This window comes from Pelodiscus sinensis, chromosome 27, assembly GCF_049634645.1.
Source record: "Pelodiscus sinensis isolate JC-2024 chromosome 27, ASM4963464v1, whole genome shotgun sequence".
Lineage (NCBI taxonomy): Eukaryota > Metazoa > Chordata > Testudines > Trionychidae > Pelodiscus > Pelodiscus sinensis.
The window spans coordinates 16,505,981-16,519,637 of NC_134737.1; the positions used below are offsets into that span (position 1 = coordinate 16,505,981).

Sequence of the window (13,657 nt, forward strand, 5' to 3'; positions counted from 1 at the left end):
CTCTTGCCCCCAATGCCCTTCTCCTCTCCTTTCCCAGCATCACCCTGTCCCCTCCACCCTCTGCCCTCCACCACTGACACCTCCCCTTCCACCTTCTGACCTTTTCCTCATTATCTCCACTTGGCCGTCTGGCATTTGTCTCTCCTCCACCCTGTCCCTTGGTGCCTTCCCCTTTCTTCTTCTGCCCTGCCCCCTCCCCTCTGCACAAGCCCCTTCCTCTCCCACCTTCCTTCCCCCAAGTTCTCTCCGAGCCCTTCCCCCACCTTTTGCCTTCCAGGTTGCAGAGCTGGAGTCTTGTGGTTGGGACTTAGAAGTCCCCACAGCCTTGACCCCAGCTGCTTCCAAGACAGGACCACTTGCCGGGCCTGGAGCTGGGCCGCCCGTGGTGCTAATGTTAGTGCCGCATTCCAGTCCCCGCACCAGCTTTGGCTCCCATTAGGAGGAGCGCAGGGGGGAGGAGCCCCCACCCTCCCAGATCTGGCTTACGGAGCGTGGCAGAGCAAGTGGGTCCATGCAATACCACTCCACCAGCAGAGTGGGAAGGAGTGGAGGGAGAAAGGACCATGCACAGAGCGCATGGGCAGAGTCCGAACATCCCTCCTGCTGCAGAGCGGGGAAAGGGCCACGTGGTGGGGGGAGGGGCTTGCTGGACAGTGGCACATGCTGAATGGGAGCTCAGAGTGCTGGACGCTGCACGCCACTGGCAGTGGCCCTGGCTGCCCGCACAAAGCACCAAGAGAGCCGCTTACGTGCTGGGTGGAGGCGGGGAGTTGCTGCTGCGGCCCGCTAGCACTGGGTGTCTTTAAATCCAGGAATGTCCAGGAAAAAAAGGGACGTATGGTCACCATATCTCCATGGCACACGTCTGACTGCCTCATGGCATACCAGTGTGCCGCGGAACACAGTTTAAGAAATGCTGGTGTATATAGATATAATTACAATTATAATATACTTGGATATGCTTGATAAAAGTATGTGCGCATGGTTTTGGCTCTTTTCTTAAGTTACATAAGCTAAATCAAAAAAGCCTCATTATGATAGAAGGGCTACATGAGGGCTGAAATCAGTAGAACTGCACTGATTTACATTTATATCTTTGCACAATAAAGCTATACCACTAAGGTTTGAAACACTGTTGGAGGAGTAAACAATTGAATTGATCTAAACTTTCAACTCTTTTTACTGGTCCTTTCTATCCTTCCCTGCTTCATCTGTTCAAGTAAGCAAAATGTAAGAGCATGGAACTGTCTGTCCACAGATGATCCAATATTACAAAGTTTCATGCAATACCCAATACAAACTAAGTAGTGATACATTGGTATATTCAGGCACCCATAAAAATGCAGAGCAAAACTAAGGCAAGAATGTCAGAACCACATGTGAACTGCCTGATTTTTGATTTACCAAGTGAACTATGCAACACTAATTGCACCTATTCCCAAAATCTAAGATTCAGCATCTACCTGGCCTTTAACAGATTTCTGGCCTTGTCATCCCAGTGTTCAGACACAGTAAGAAGTTCTTGAAGTTTAGCCATTGCCTTCTCAACTGCTGAATGAGGAGTCAGTCCAACGCCTGAGTCTATGAGTCTTCTCATATCATCCAGAGTAAGGGAACTTTGATCCAGACAAGCCTGCTGTACATCTTCCAGCCAGCGTGCCTGCTCCAGACGGATCCGCAGTTCTACTAGCTGTGGAAGATCAACGTCAAACTCAAAGCTGACATTCAGTAGCTCCTGAAGATCTGCAGCACTGGGCATTTCTTCAGAGAGAAGTGTTTGGCTATGCTGTTGGAAAGCTTCCACACGATTAAGAAGATCCTGAAACACACAACAACAACTATTAAAACAGAAAGAGAAAACTACTGTCAAAGCTCCTATACCAAACAGCATTGCAATACTGGCTGTTCTGTTAGTTAAAGGATTGCTAGTAGAACGTACTGGCAAACATCTCTTAAAAACCAACTATACTTAGGAAGCTGCAGAATTGCAGCACCTGTAGTAAAGACACTATACCAACAGGCACTCTCCAATCAACATAAAAAAAAAATCTACCCCCATGAGCAGAAGCTATATTGGCAACATAGTGCTGTGCATACAGGTGCTTGTGCCAATGTAATTAATTTCAGGGGGTAGTATATTTATACCCCTGAAAACATAAATTATGCTGACAAACTGTAGTCTAGGCATAGGAATACATGAGACAAGTTTACCTTAAAACACAAAACCTGTTCTTAATAGCTTGAGATTTAGAATGCTTTCATAAATAGCATCAGCAACACTAAACAGAACCATCTGCATAGTCATCCCACCTGTGAATTCCTATTCTAGGCTAGCTGTTTGACTGTATTCAATCTTAAGAAAACGTTATTGCTTTGTTTTTATTATCTACAGTGTTTTAAGTTCCTTCTCCTTCTCTTCAGAGGTCTCAAATTACCTTCAGCAATGGAGTCTGACTGAGGACACAGGGTAGAGCATGCAGTTGTCTTACAAACAACCGAAGCTCATTCACACTCAGCTGATTTGGGGATTTTCCTCCACCAGAACGATATCTGCAATTACATATAGGCATTTCCAGATTGTCATGTCATTAAAATAGATCCTAATATTTAAAGCATCTATGTGTAAAACTGACCAGAATAGCTATTGCAGAAAAAACAATCCAGCACGTGGATCTAGTATTCTACTCTTCATGTGGCTATATTATTTCAGAATAAATATGATGTTTTCTCTGTTTTGGAAGCATGCAAATTATTCAGAAATAAAGTGACTTCTATTCTTCAATACAATGTTCACACAAGGAAGTACTACAGACTAGCCATAGAGAAACAACTCACCCCACAATGGCTACTCTGGTTTGTGGTCCTCTGGTCTTGCCTACATCAATTTCCACGAGGAGGACCATAAATCCTTAATAGACCCTATACTCCTAAATCACTGAGTCACTTTTGAAACTTTCAAGACTCCTGTTTTGAAATCTCCACATTTTAATTTACACTTTAAAAGATGACATTCAATCAGCCGTTTGTAGGTATCTTTATACAACATTTCTGACAGCATTTCTGCATTCCAGCAGACATTAACTAGGTCTGATTGTGCTTAAGAGACTATGAAAGAAAGCTTACATGTTGCCAATTTGATGCTACTTCAGAACATGCCAGCTAATATTACTTATGTTCCACTTTCATCAGCATACCCTGCTGAGATTTCCTATTTCTCTGTTATTAAATTATTCATTGGTTTAAATGGGAGACTAATTCCCTAAAAATTGCATAGCAAATGGAGTAAGTTTAAAACTTGACAATGTAAGTGGCTTTTAAGTGGCTTTTAAGTTTGAGTTTAAGGTGCTTTAACCCTCCCCTCCCCCTGCTTAAATCCAATCTACCTCCTCTCTTCTCCGAGCCAGGCACTTCCAGCCCCCACTCCCACCCCCTGCTCTAACCTAATGCCTAGGTCCTGGAGCTGCCGCCACGCCCTTCTCTCTCCAGGACCTTGGGCGTGTGCACAGAGCAGCTGGCTCTGAGCAGTTCAGGAGTGCAGCTCAGAATCAGCAGGAGCCGCATTTCTTTAATCAAAGAGCCGCATGCGGCTCAAGAGCCGCAGGTTGACCACCCCTGTTATAAACAATGTAACCAGGCAGGCCGCACTTAGATAATTTATAAAGATGTAGTCGTGGGCCGCAAAAATATCTGATCGGGCTGCATGCTTGACATGACTGATCTAGATGCTGAAGGAGCACTCAAAGATGATAAGGTTGTTGTGGAGAGACTAAATAAATCCTTTGCTTTGGTCTTCACAGCTGAGGATATTATGGAGATTCCCAAACCTGTGCCATTCTTTTTAGGTGGCAAACTGAGAAATTGTCCCAGATTGAGGTGTCATAAGAGGATCTTTTGGAACTAATTGATTAACTTAATAGTAACAAGCCCTGGGATGCTAACATGAAGGGGAAAAGAGTCCAGGAGAGCTGGCAGCATTTTAAAGAAGACATATTAAAGACATAGGAAGATTTTATCCCGATGCGCATTAAGAAAAGCAAATATGGTAGGCGACCAGATTGTCTTACTGAGGAAATCCTTGGTGAGCTTAAACACAAAAAGGAAGCTTACAAGAAGTGGAAACTTGGACAGATGACAAGGGAGGAGTATATATATATATATATATATATACATACATATACATATACATATATATATATATACATATACATATACATATATATATATATATATATAGCTCGAGAATGCAGAGGAGTTATCAGGAAGGTGAAAGCACAATTGAAATTACAGCTAGCAACGGATGTGAAGGGTAACAAGAAAGGTTTCTACAGGCATGTTAGCAATAAGAGGGTGATCGGAGAGGGTGTGGGGCCCTTAGTGGATGAGGGAAATAACCTAGTGACAGATGATGTGGGAAAAGCTGAAGTACTCAATGCTTTCTTTGCCTCTGTCTTCACAGACAAGGTCAGCTCCCAGACTACTGCACTTGGCAACGCAGTACGGGAAGGAGGTGGACAGCCCTGGGTGGAGACAGAGCAGGTTAGGAACTATTTTGAAAAGCTAAACATACACAAATTCATGGGTCTGGATTTAATGCATCAGAGAGTACTGAGGGAGTTCGCAAATGTGATTACAGAGCCTTTGGCCATTATCTTTGAAAACTCGTGGACATCAGAAGAGATCCCAGATGATTGGAAAAAGGCAAATGTAGTTCCCATCTTTTAAAAGGGGAAGAAGGATCATCCAGGGAACTACAGACCAATCAGCCTTACCTCAGTGCCCGGAAAAATCATGGAAAGGATCCTCAAGGAATCCATTTTGAAGCACTTGGAAGAGGGGAAAGTGATCAGGAACAGTCAACATGCATTCAACAAGGGCAAGTCATGCCTGACCAATCTGATTAGCTTCTATGATGATATTACTAGCTCTGTGGATATGGGAATGTCCGTGGATGTGATATACCTTGACGTTAGCAAAGCTTTTGATATGGTCTCCCACAATATTCTTGCCAGCAAGTTAAGGGAATGTGGATTGGATAAATGGACAGTAAGATGGATAGAAAGATGGCTAGAGGGTCGGGCCCAGCGGCTCGATATCAGGTTGGCAGACGGTTTCTAGTGGAGTACCCCAAGGATCGGTTTTAGGAGCAGTTTTGTTCAACATCTTTGTTAATGACCTGGATGAGGGGATGGATTGAACCCTCAGCAAGTCTGCAGATGACACTAAGCTAGAAGGAGAGGTAGAGAAGCTGGAGGGCAGGGACAGGGTCCAGAGTGACCTAGAAAGATTAGAGAATTGGGCCAAAAGAAATCTGATGAGGTTCAACAAGGACAAGTGCAGAGTCCTGCACTTGGGACAGAAGAATCCCAAGCATTGTTACAGGATGGGGACCGACTGGCTAAGTAGCAGTTCTGCAGAAAAGGACCTGGGGATTACAGTGGACGAGAAGCTGGATATGAGTCAACAGTGTGGCCACGTAGCCATGAAGGCTAATGGCACATTAGGTTGCATTACGAGGAGCATTGCCAGCAGATCTAGAGAAGAGGAGATTACTCACCTCCTGTAACTGATGTTCTTTGAGATGAACATCCCTGGGGGTGCTCCACATCATATTGACTACAAGCAGTATATCTTATGGAGGTAGGGACTTCGGATCCGGTAAGCATGCCGTCTGCCGGACAACCTTAGCTAACTTAGTGTGGCGTAGAAGACCCGAGGCAAGTGAGTAGTGTTTTGCAAAAGTGTGATCCGTGGACCACGTTGCTGCTGCACAGATGTCCTCCAGTGGAACTTGCCTGAGGTATGCGATTGATGTTGCAACTGCCCTGGTACAGTGTGCTTGGATTGGAGCGGGAGAGGTAAGTTATTGAGTAGCAGGTATTAATACACTCCGATATCCAATAGGATAGTTTTTGAGATGATATTTTCTCTCCCATGTTATGGATAGTGATGGAAACAGGTGAGGAGAGGACCTGAATGACTTCGTTCTGTCAACGTAGGAAAAAAAGAGCTCTTTTGACGTCGAGCGTGTGCATCTGTGCTTCAAAGGCTTTGGGGAAAACACAGGTAGGTGTATTGTACGATTGATGTGAAAGGCCGTGCGGGCCTTGGGTAAAAATTCTGGGTGTGGCCGCATGGCCATGCTATCTTTGAGAAAAATAGTAAAAGGTGGACCTGACATGAGAGCGGCCAATTCGCTTACTCTACATGCTGATGTGATAGCCACTAGGAATGTTGTTTTAAGCATTATGTAGAGTAAGGAGCATGTGGCCACAGGTTCAAAGAGCAGTTTTCTTAAGGTTGCCGGAACCAGGTGGAGGTCCCATGGTTCTTGTGAGGGTGAAACGTCAGGGTAAAGAGCTTGCAGGCCCTTCAGAAACCGTTTTGTCGTGGGGTGTGCAAACAAAGTGGTGTCATCCAGTGGTACGTGGAATGTTGTTATAGCTGCTAAGTACACTCTGACTGAGCCTACTGAGAGATTAGATTGCTTCAGGTGTATTAAGTATTCCAATATTGTCGGGAGTGGGGCTGTTTGCAGCGATATATTGCGCTCGCAGGCCCAGTGGCTACGTGTAGACTACATCCCTTTTTCGTAAAAGGGATGTAAATCAGACGTATTGCAATTGCTAATGAAGCGGGGATTTAAATCTCCCCCGCTTCATTAGCATAAAAATGGCTGCCGCTTTTTTTCCGCACGGAGCTTTGACGGAAAAAAGCACCAGTCTAGACGCTGATCTTGCAGAAAATAAAGCCTTTTCCGAAAGATCCCTTTTTCAAAGAGGGATAAGGGATCTTTCGGAAAAAGCTTTATTTTCCGCAAGATCAGCGTCTAGACTGGCGCTTTTTTCCATCAAAGCTCCGTGCCAAAAAACAGCGGCAGCCATTTTTATGCTAATGAAGCAGGGGAGATTTAAATCCCCGCTTCATTAGCAATTGCAATGCGTCTAATTTACATCCCTTTTACGAAAAAGGGATGTAGTCTAGATGTAGCCAGTCTGTAAATCGTGTCCATTTGGTGATATATGTTTTTCTTGTCGCAGGAGCTCTGCTGTGCAGAAGAACTTCCTGGACTTGTTGGGAGCACTGGAGCTTTATGCCAGTGAACCATTGAGGTGCCATGCTTTTAAATGGAGTATTGCGAGTTGAGGGTGAGGCGTGCTGATTTGCGGGTGATAGAGAAGGTAAGGAACTTGTGGTAATGTGATTGGATGGCATTGTGTCATCCAGAGTAACAGAGGGAACCAAGCAAAATGCAGGACAATGTAGCACTTTAAAGACTAACAAGATGGTTTATTAGATGATGAGCTTTCGTGGGCCAGACCCACTTCCTCAGATCAAATAGTGGAAGAAAGTAGTCACAACCATATATACCAAAGGATACAATTAAAAAAAATGAACAAATATGAAAAGGACAAAGAACAGAAGGGGGATGCGGGGGGGGGGGGGGAGAGGGAGGAAGGAAGGTAAGTGTCTGTGAATTGATGATATTAAAGGTAGGGAGAGTGGGATGTTTGTGAGTTAATGGTATTACAGGTGATAATTGGGGAAACTGTCTTGGTAATGGGTGAGATAGTTCAAATTCTTGTTAAGTCCTTGTTGGCAAGTGTCGAATTTTAACATGAATGACAGTTCAGAGGATTCCCTTTCAAGTGCAGATGTAAAAGGTCTTTGTAGCAGAATGCAGGTGGCTAAGTCATTTAGAGAGTGTCCTTTCTGGTTAAAGTGGCAAGAAACTGTTTTCTCTTTGTGGTCTTGTCTGATATCTGTTTTGTGGGCATTAATCCTTTGGCGAAGTGTCTGAGATGTTTGTCCAATGTACATAGCAGACGGACACTTTCAGCACATGATAGCATAGATTATATTTCTGGATGCGCAGGAATATGTGTTCTTGATCTTATAACTCACTTGGTTAGGTCCAATAATGGTATCAGCAGAATGAATATGTGGACAAAGCTGGCAACGGGGTTTGTTGCAAGGGAAGGTACCAGGGTTGGTATTAGTGTGGTATGTCCTGTGGTGGTTGGTAAGAATCATCTTGAGGTTAGGTGGTTGTCTATAGGAGACTATGGGTCTGTCTCCCAGAGCCTCTTTGAGTATGGTATCCTGTTCCAATATAGGCTGTAGTTTATTGATAATGTGTTGGACAGGTTTAAGTTGGGGGTTGTAGGTGATGACAAGTGGTGTTCTATTGTTGGTTTTCTTGGGTCTGTCTTGAAGTAGATGGTTTCTAGGTATTCGTCTGGCTCTTTCAATTTGCTTTTTTATTTCTCTGGGTGGGTAGTTGAGATTTATAAATGCTTGGTAGAGATCCTGAAGCTTCTGGTCTCTGTCAGTGGGATTAGAGCAGATGCGGTTGTATCGAAGGGCTTGGCTATAGACGATGGATCGTGTGGTGTGTTCTGGATGGGAGCTGGATGCATGTAGGTAACTGTATGAGTCGGTGGGTTTTCTGTAGAGAGTGGTGTCTAATTTTCCATTGTTGATTTGTACGGTGGTGTCCAGGAAGTGGATCTCTCGTGTAGAATGGTCCAGGCTGAGGTTGATGGTGGGGTGTAGGTTGTTGAAATCTCTGTGGAATATCTCCAGTGTTTCTTGGCCATGCATCCAGATCATAAAGATGTCATCGATGTACCGTAGGTAGAGGAGGGGCGAAAGGGGACGGGAGTTGAGGAAACGTTGTTCTAGGTCAGCCATAAAGATGTTAGCATACTGTGGGGCCATGCGTGTACCCATGGCTGTGCCGCTGATCTGGAGGTATAAGTTGTTCTCAAACTGGAAATAATTGTGGGTGAGAACAAAGTTACATAGGTCTGCTATCAGGTTGGCAGTAGTGTCCTCTGGGATAGTGTTTCTAATTGCTTGTAATCCGTCTTCATGTGGGATGTTGGTATATAGAGCTTCTACATCCATGGTGGCAAGGATGGTATTATTGGGGAGGTTATCGATGTTTTGTAGTTTCCTTAGGAAGTCAGTAGTGTCTCGGAGATAGCTGGGGGTATTGGTTACGAAGGGTTTGAGAAGAGTGTCTACATAGCTGGATAGACCAGTAGTGAGCGAACCAAGGCTCTCGAGGCCAGAACGGGGCTATGAGGATGATCTTCGCTTTGTCCCTCCTTATCTTTATGATGACTCTGTTCAGGAGGGGAAATAAAGGGAATGCGTATAGTAGGTGTGCATTCCATGAGAGTCAGAACATCTCCTAGGGTGTGTTTGCCCATGCCCGCTCTGGAGCAATACATCTTGCATTTTCTGTTGGATCTGGTGGCCTATGCAAGGGTGGCCCCATTGGCTGAATATTTCTCGCAAGATTGTATGGTCCATCCACCATTTGTGCTCCTGGAGAAGGGCGCTGCTTAGCACGTCTGCTCTTGTGTTGAGAGCCCCAGGTATATGGCATGCGGATAACTGGATATCCCGTGCTATTGCCCAGTTCCAAAGTGCTATGGCTTCTCTGCACAGGGGCTGTGACCGTGCTCCGCCTTGACGGTTTACATAAAACATGCACGCCGTGTTGTCCGTGAAGACATGGACATGTATACCTGTCGCCTGAGGGAGCAGCTTTTGACACGCTAGTCGAACAGCCTTGAGCTCCAAGATATTTATGTGCAGGGCACGTTCTGTAGGGGACCACAGTCCTTGAACTGTTCTCCCTTCTATGTGAGCGCCCCAGCCTGTGAGCGAGGTGACCGTGGTGATGATCACTGAGGGCTCCATGGATTGGAAGGGTGTGCCTGTAGTTAGATTGGATACCTCTGTCCACCATTTCAGTGATGCTTTGACTGATGAGGGCATAGTTAGCCTCTTTGTCAGTGAATGAATGTTTGGTCTGTGCTGCATTAGGAGCCAGCCTTGGAGACACCTCATAAATAGCCTCGCATTGGGAACCACAGGGTTGCAGGAAGCCATATGGCCTAACAATCGGAGGCAGTCAAAAGCGGTGACTATAGGCACGTCCTGGAGGGATAATGCCAAGTGCCCAATGTGCGAAGCGCTGTCGGGAGGGAGGGAAGCTCTGGCTGTAACAGAATTGAAGTGTGCCCCAATAAACTGGATGGTCTGTGAGGGAGAAAACATCGATTTGGGGTGGTTCACTATGAGCTCTAAAGAGTGGAAGCAGTCTAGCACCATGTGAGTATGCTGGTGGCACTCCCGTCTGGACCTTGCTTTTACTAGGCAGTCGTCCAGGTAGGGATATATAGTAATCCTTTGTCTCCTTAGGTGGGCAGTGACTGCCACTAGGATCTTGGAGAAAACTCTCAGAGCTATAGAGAGTTCAAAGGGCAGGATTGTGTACTGAAAATGGTGTGCACCTAAAGTAAAACGGAGAAAACATCTATGAGAAGGTGTGACAGAAACATGAAAAGAGGCATCTTACGAGTCAAGAGAGGAAAACCAATCACCCAGCTCCAGAGCTGGGATGATTGTATTTAGAGTAACCATCTTAAACCGTTGTTTCTTTATGAAGCTATTTTGGTATCTGAGGTCCAGGATAGGTCTCCACCCACCAGACCTCTTTAGGATTAGAAAATAGTGAGAATAGAACCCTGTTCTGTGGAATTGAGATAGGACAGGTTCTATGGCTCCTATATGTAACAGGTGACCTATCTCTTGTCGTATGATGATCTCATGAGATGGGTCCCTAAAGAGGGACGGGGCTGGAGGGTGAGGGGGAAGAAAGGGGATGGTGTATCCCTGGGAGATAGTTTGAAGTATCCATTTATCTGAGGTAATAAATTACAATTAGTGGAGGAAGGGGAGTAAATGAAACTAGAAGAGGGTTTTGATTTGCTAGAAATGGCGATCTGGTTTTCGATCTCTTAACTATATTCTCAAATATGCTTATTGGATTGTCCCTGGAGGTTGGGGATATTGGATTGAGACCATCTCCTCTCCTGCCTGTTCCAACCCCGCTGTTGTTAAGGGTGTTGTTCCTGTCTGTGGTACTGGAAGGGGGGCTGCTGGTATCTTGGCCTGTGGTACGGCTGATACCTATATTGTCTGGATCTCGTTGTAGGGGCCTGAATACCCAAAGATCGATGGATGGCCCTGGAGTCTTTCATGGCCTGAAGAAGCTCATTGGTCTTTGAGGAGAAGAGACTGTTATCCTCAAAAGGCAGATCTTCTACAGCTGTCTGAATTGGCCTCAGGAAGGCCGAGGAGTTGTACCAAGCAGCTCTGTGCATAGTAACCGCTGTAGCCAATGCTCTACTGGCTGTGTATGCTGCATCAAGAGCCGCCTGGAACGCTGTCCACGAAATTGCCTGGCCCTCAGAGACAATGGCCTAAAAGTGCCCTTTTTTACTGTCTGGCAAATCATCAATAAATGAATTCATTTGTATATAATTGTTGTAGTCACATTTACTGAGAAGGGCTGAATAGTTTACCACCCTCAGTTGGATTGTAGCAGACGCATACACTCTCTTGCCAAAGGCATCTAAGCCTTTTGTTCTCCTTAGCGGATGGGGTTGAGCGATTTTGTTGCTTGTTTCTCTGTTGTGCAGCGTCCACCACCAGAGAGTTAGGGGCGGGATGTGTGAAGAGAAACTCTGAGTCTTTGGGTGGCACAAAGTATTTTCAATCCACCTTTCTACTAGTAAGGGGAATTGAGGCAGGTGTTTGCCATAAATTTTTTGCAGGTTGGAGAATGGCTGGATTGATAGGAGAGCAATTTTTGAAAATGAGCTGGACTGTAGGATGTTAGTGAGGTTGTGAGGAGCATCTTATACCTCTTCCACTGGTATGTCGAGGTCTTGCGCTACAAGTTTAAATAAATCTTGGAAAGAGGTTACGTCTTCTGAAGTAATCCCAGTGGGAGGTAGCATCGCTTCTCCCATGTCTGCTAATGATGACCTGTGAGCCAGAGACCCTGTGGCCCATCTGGGAGAGTATTGGCTGTCATTATCACTCCTCATGTCTCTGTGAGGAGATTCAATGAAGCGCAGGAGTGGCTTCTGTATGTGTTTAGTTTTACACAATCTCTTTTTGCACTGATGTGGATGATGGTTCCACATTTGCCACTGTGGGGGGTATGCCACTGGAGGGGCCATCCAAACATATGAGCCCACAGGGCCATATGCGCTCTGAGGAGGTCTGATGGCATGTAACTGTGCGTCCCCAGTGCCCCTTGAGGTTGGGGGAAGGGGCGCTCCGGTGAGAACACTTCACATTCCTCCTTCTCTTCTTGTGAGAGGGTGGATTGAGGATCTGAGTCATCAGAGAGAAGTGACTGAATATATCTATGTTCACTCAACATAGGAGAGTAAAGGGTTGAATTGATGCACAAGCCTTTACTCTCCTCGTAGATGACAAGAGGAGTTTGTGACATGGAGTTCTGCGCTAACTGAGAAGAACCCATATTTACCTCAGAGGTGAGAGGGAAAGCTGTAGCCCCTAACTGTTGAGGACAGGGGCCAGCGTTCAGAGAGTGCTCTATCCCTTCACTGGGTGCCATCGTGAGTGGCTCAGGTACCGGTGTAGCTGTCATTAGGGTCAGCATTACCGGGTTTACTGAGGCTGGCACAGAGAGGCACTTTTCCTCAATTGGTGCACAGTTTGAAGTGCTTTCAGGGAATTTGATAGCAGCGTTCAACTTCCTGAAGGGAGATTCCAAAGAGGATGGAGAGAGGCTGTTCTCAGTAGTGACAGATAGCAGAAAAAGGAGCAATGGTCTCAAGTTACAGTGGGGGAGGTCTAGGTTGGATATTAGGAAAAACTATTTTACTGGGAGGGTGATGAAGCACTGGGATGGATTCCCTAGGGAGGTGGTGGAATCTCCATCCCTAGAGGTTTTTAAGTCTTGGCTTGACAAAGCCCTGGCTCAATTGATTTAGTTGGGATCGGTCTTGCTTTGGGTAGGGGGCTGAACTTGATGACCTCCTAAGGTCTCCTAGCTTTGTGATTCTATGTTTCTAACACTAGAATAACTAGAGAGAAAGAACCTCTTTTTCATTTTTAAGCTAACACTAATGGGGGTGGGGGGAAAACCGTGAATAGATTACTTAAATTTTACTGCTAAGAACTAACACTTCTCTAATTCAAACATGGAGCACTGCTGTGTTCTAACCAAGCTGGGAGCGGAGGAATAGGAACTGAGGGGACGGTTGATGGCGCTCATGCATCAGCACACTTGCTGCGTCACAGGCATTGCCATGTGTGTGCACCCGCACTCCGGGGGGAGGGAGGGTACTGCTGCTAAAATGTTCCATTTGTAAGTGCAGGGGCACCTAGACACCTACAGTCTTCCTGGAAGATGCATAGTTTCCTTGAGGTAGGCTGTAAATGCACTGTGATGATATAGGACCTCATGGAGGTATCCAAAATTGGTTGTATCAAGATGGTGGTAATGGGCACCGTTCCCTCTAATTTTTGCCACGCATCTGTAGAATGCATTTTGTTATGTGCGCCAATATGGAGGGGATGTGTGACATATCACCTCTGTATTAGTGCACATATCACAATTCATGTGGCATGTGGGGCTCGGGTTCAGAGTGAGGAGTGACGAGGAGTCCTGTGGCAGATGCATCTGACGAAGTGGGTCTTTGCCCACGAAAGCTTATGCTCCTACACTTCAGTTAGTCTATAAGGTGCCACAGGACTCCTCGTCGCTTTTGCAGATTCAGACTAACACGGCTACCCCTCTGATAGAGTGAGGAGTGGAGGT

At 45.7% G+C, this 13,657-nt stretch overlaps 1 protein-coding gene across 7 annotated transcripts in view; it reads right to left on the reverse strand.

The window, feature by feature from the left end:
• KDM5B (lysine demethylase 5B) overlaps nt 1-13,657 on the reverse strand; it is a 145,550-nt gene that overhangs the window by 37,001 nt on the left and 94,892 nt on the right. For all 7 annotated transcript variants that reach the window (XM_075909916.1, XM_075909915.1, XM_075909913.1 and 4 more), the window contains 2 exons: nt 2,436-2,550; nt 1,464-1,819 (listed from right to left, as the gene is read on the reverse strand). In XM_075909916.1, the coding sequence (XP_075766031.1) occupies nt 1,464-1,819; nt 2,436-2,550 (471 nt within the window). The remainder of the gene's footprint in view (nt 1-1,463; nt 1,820-2,435; nt 2,551-13,657) is intronic.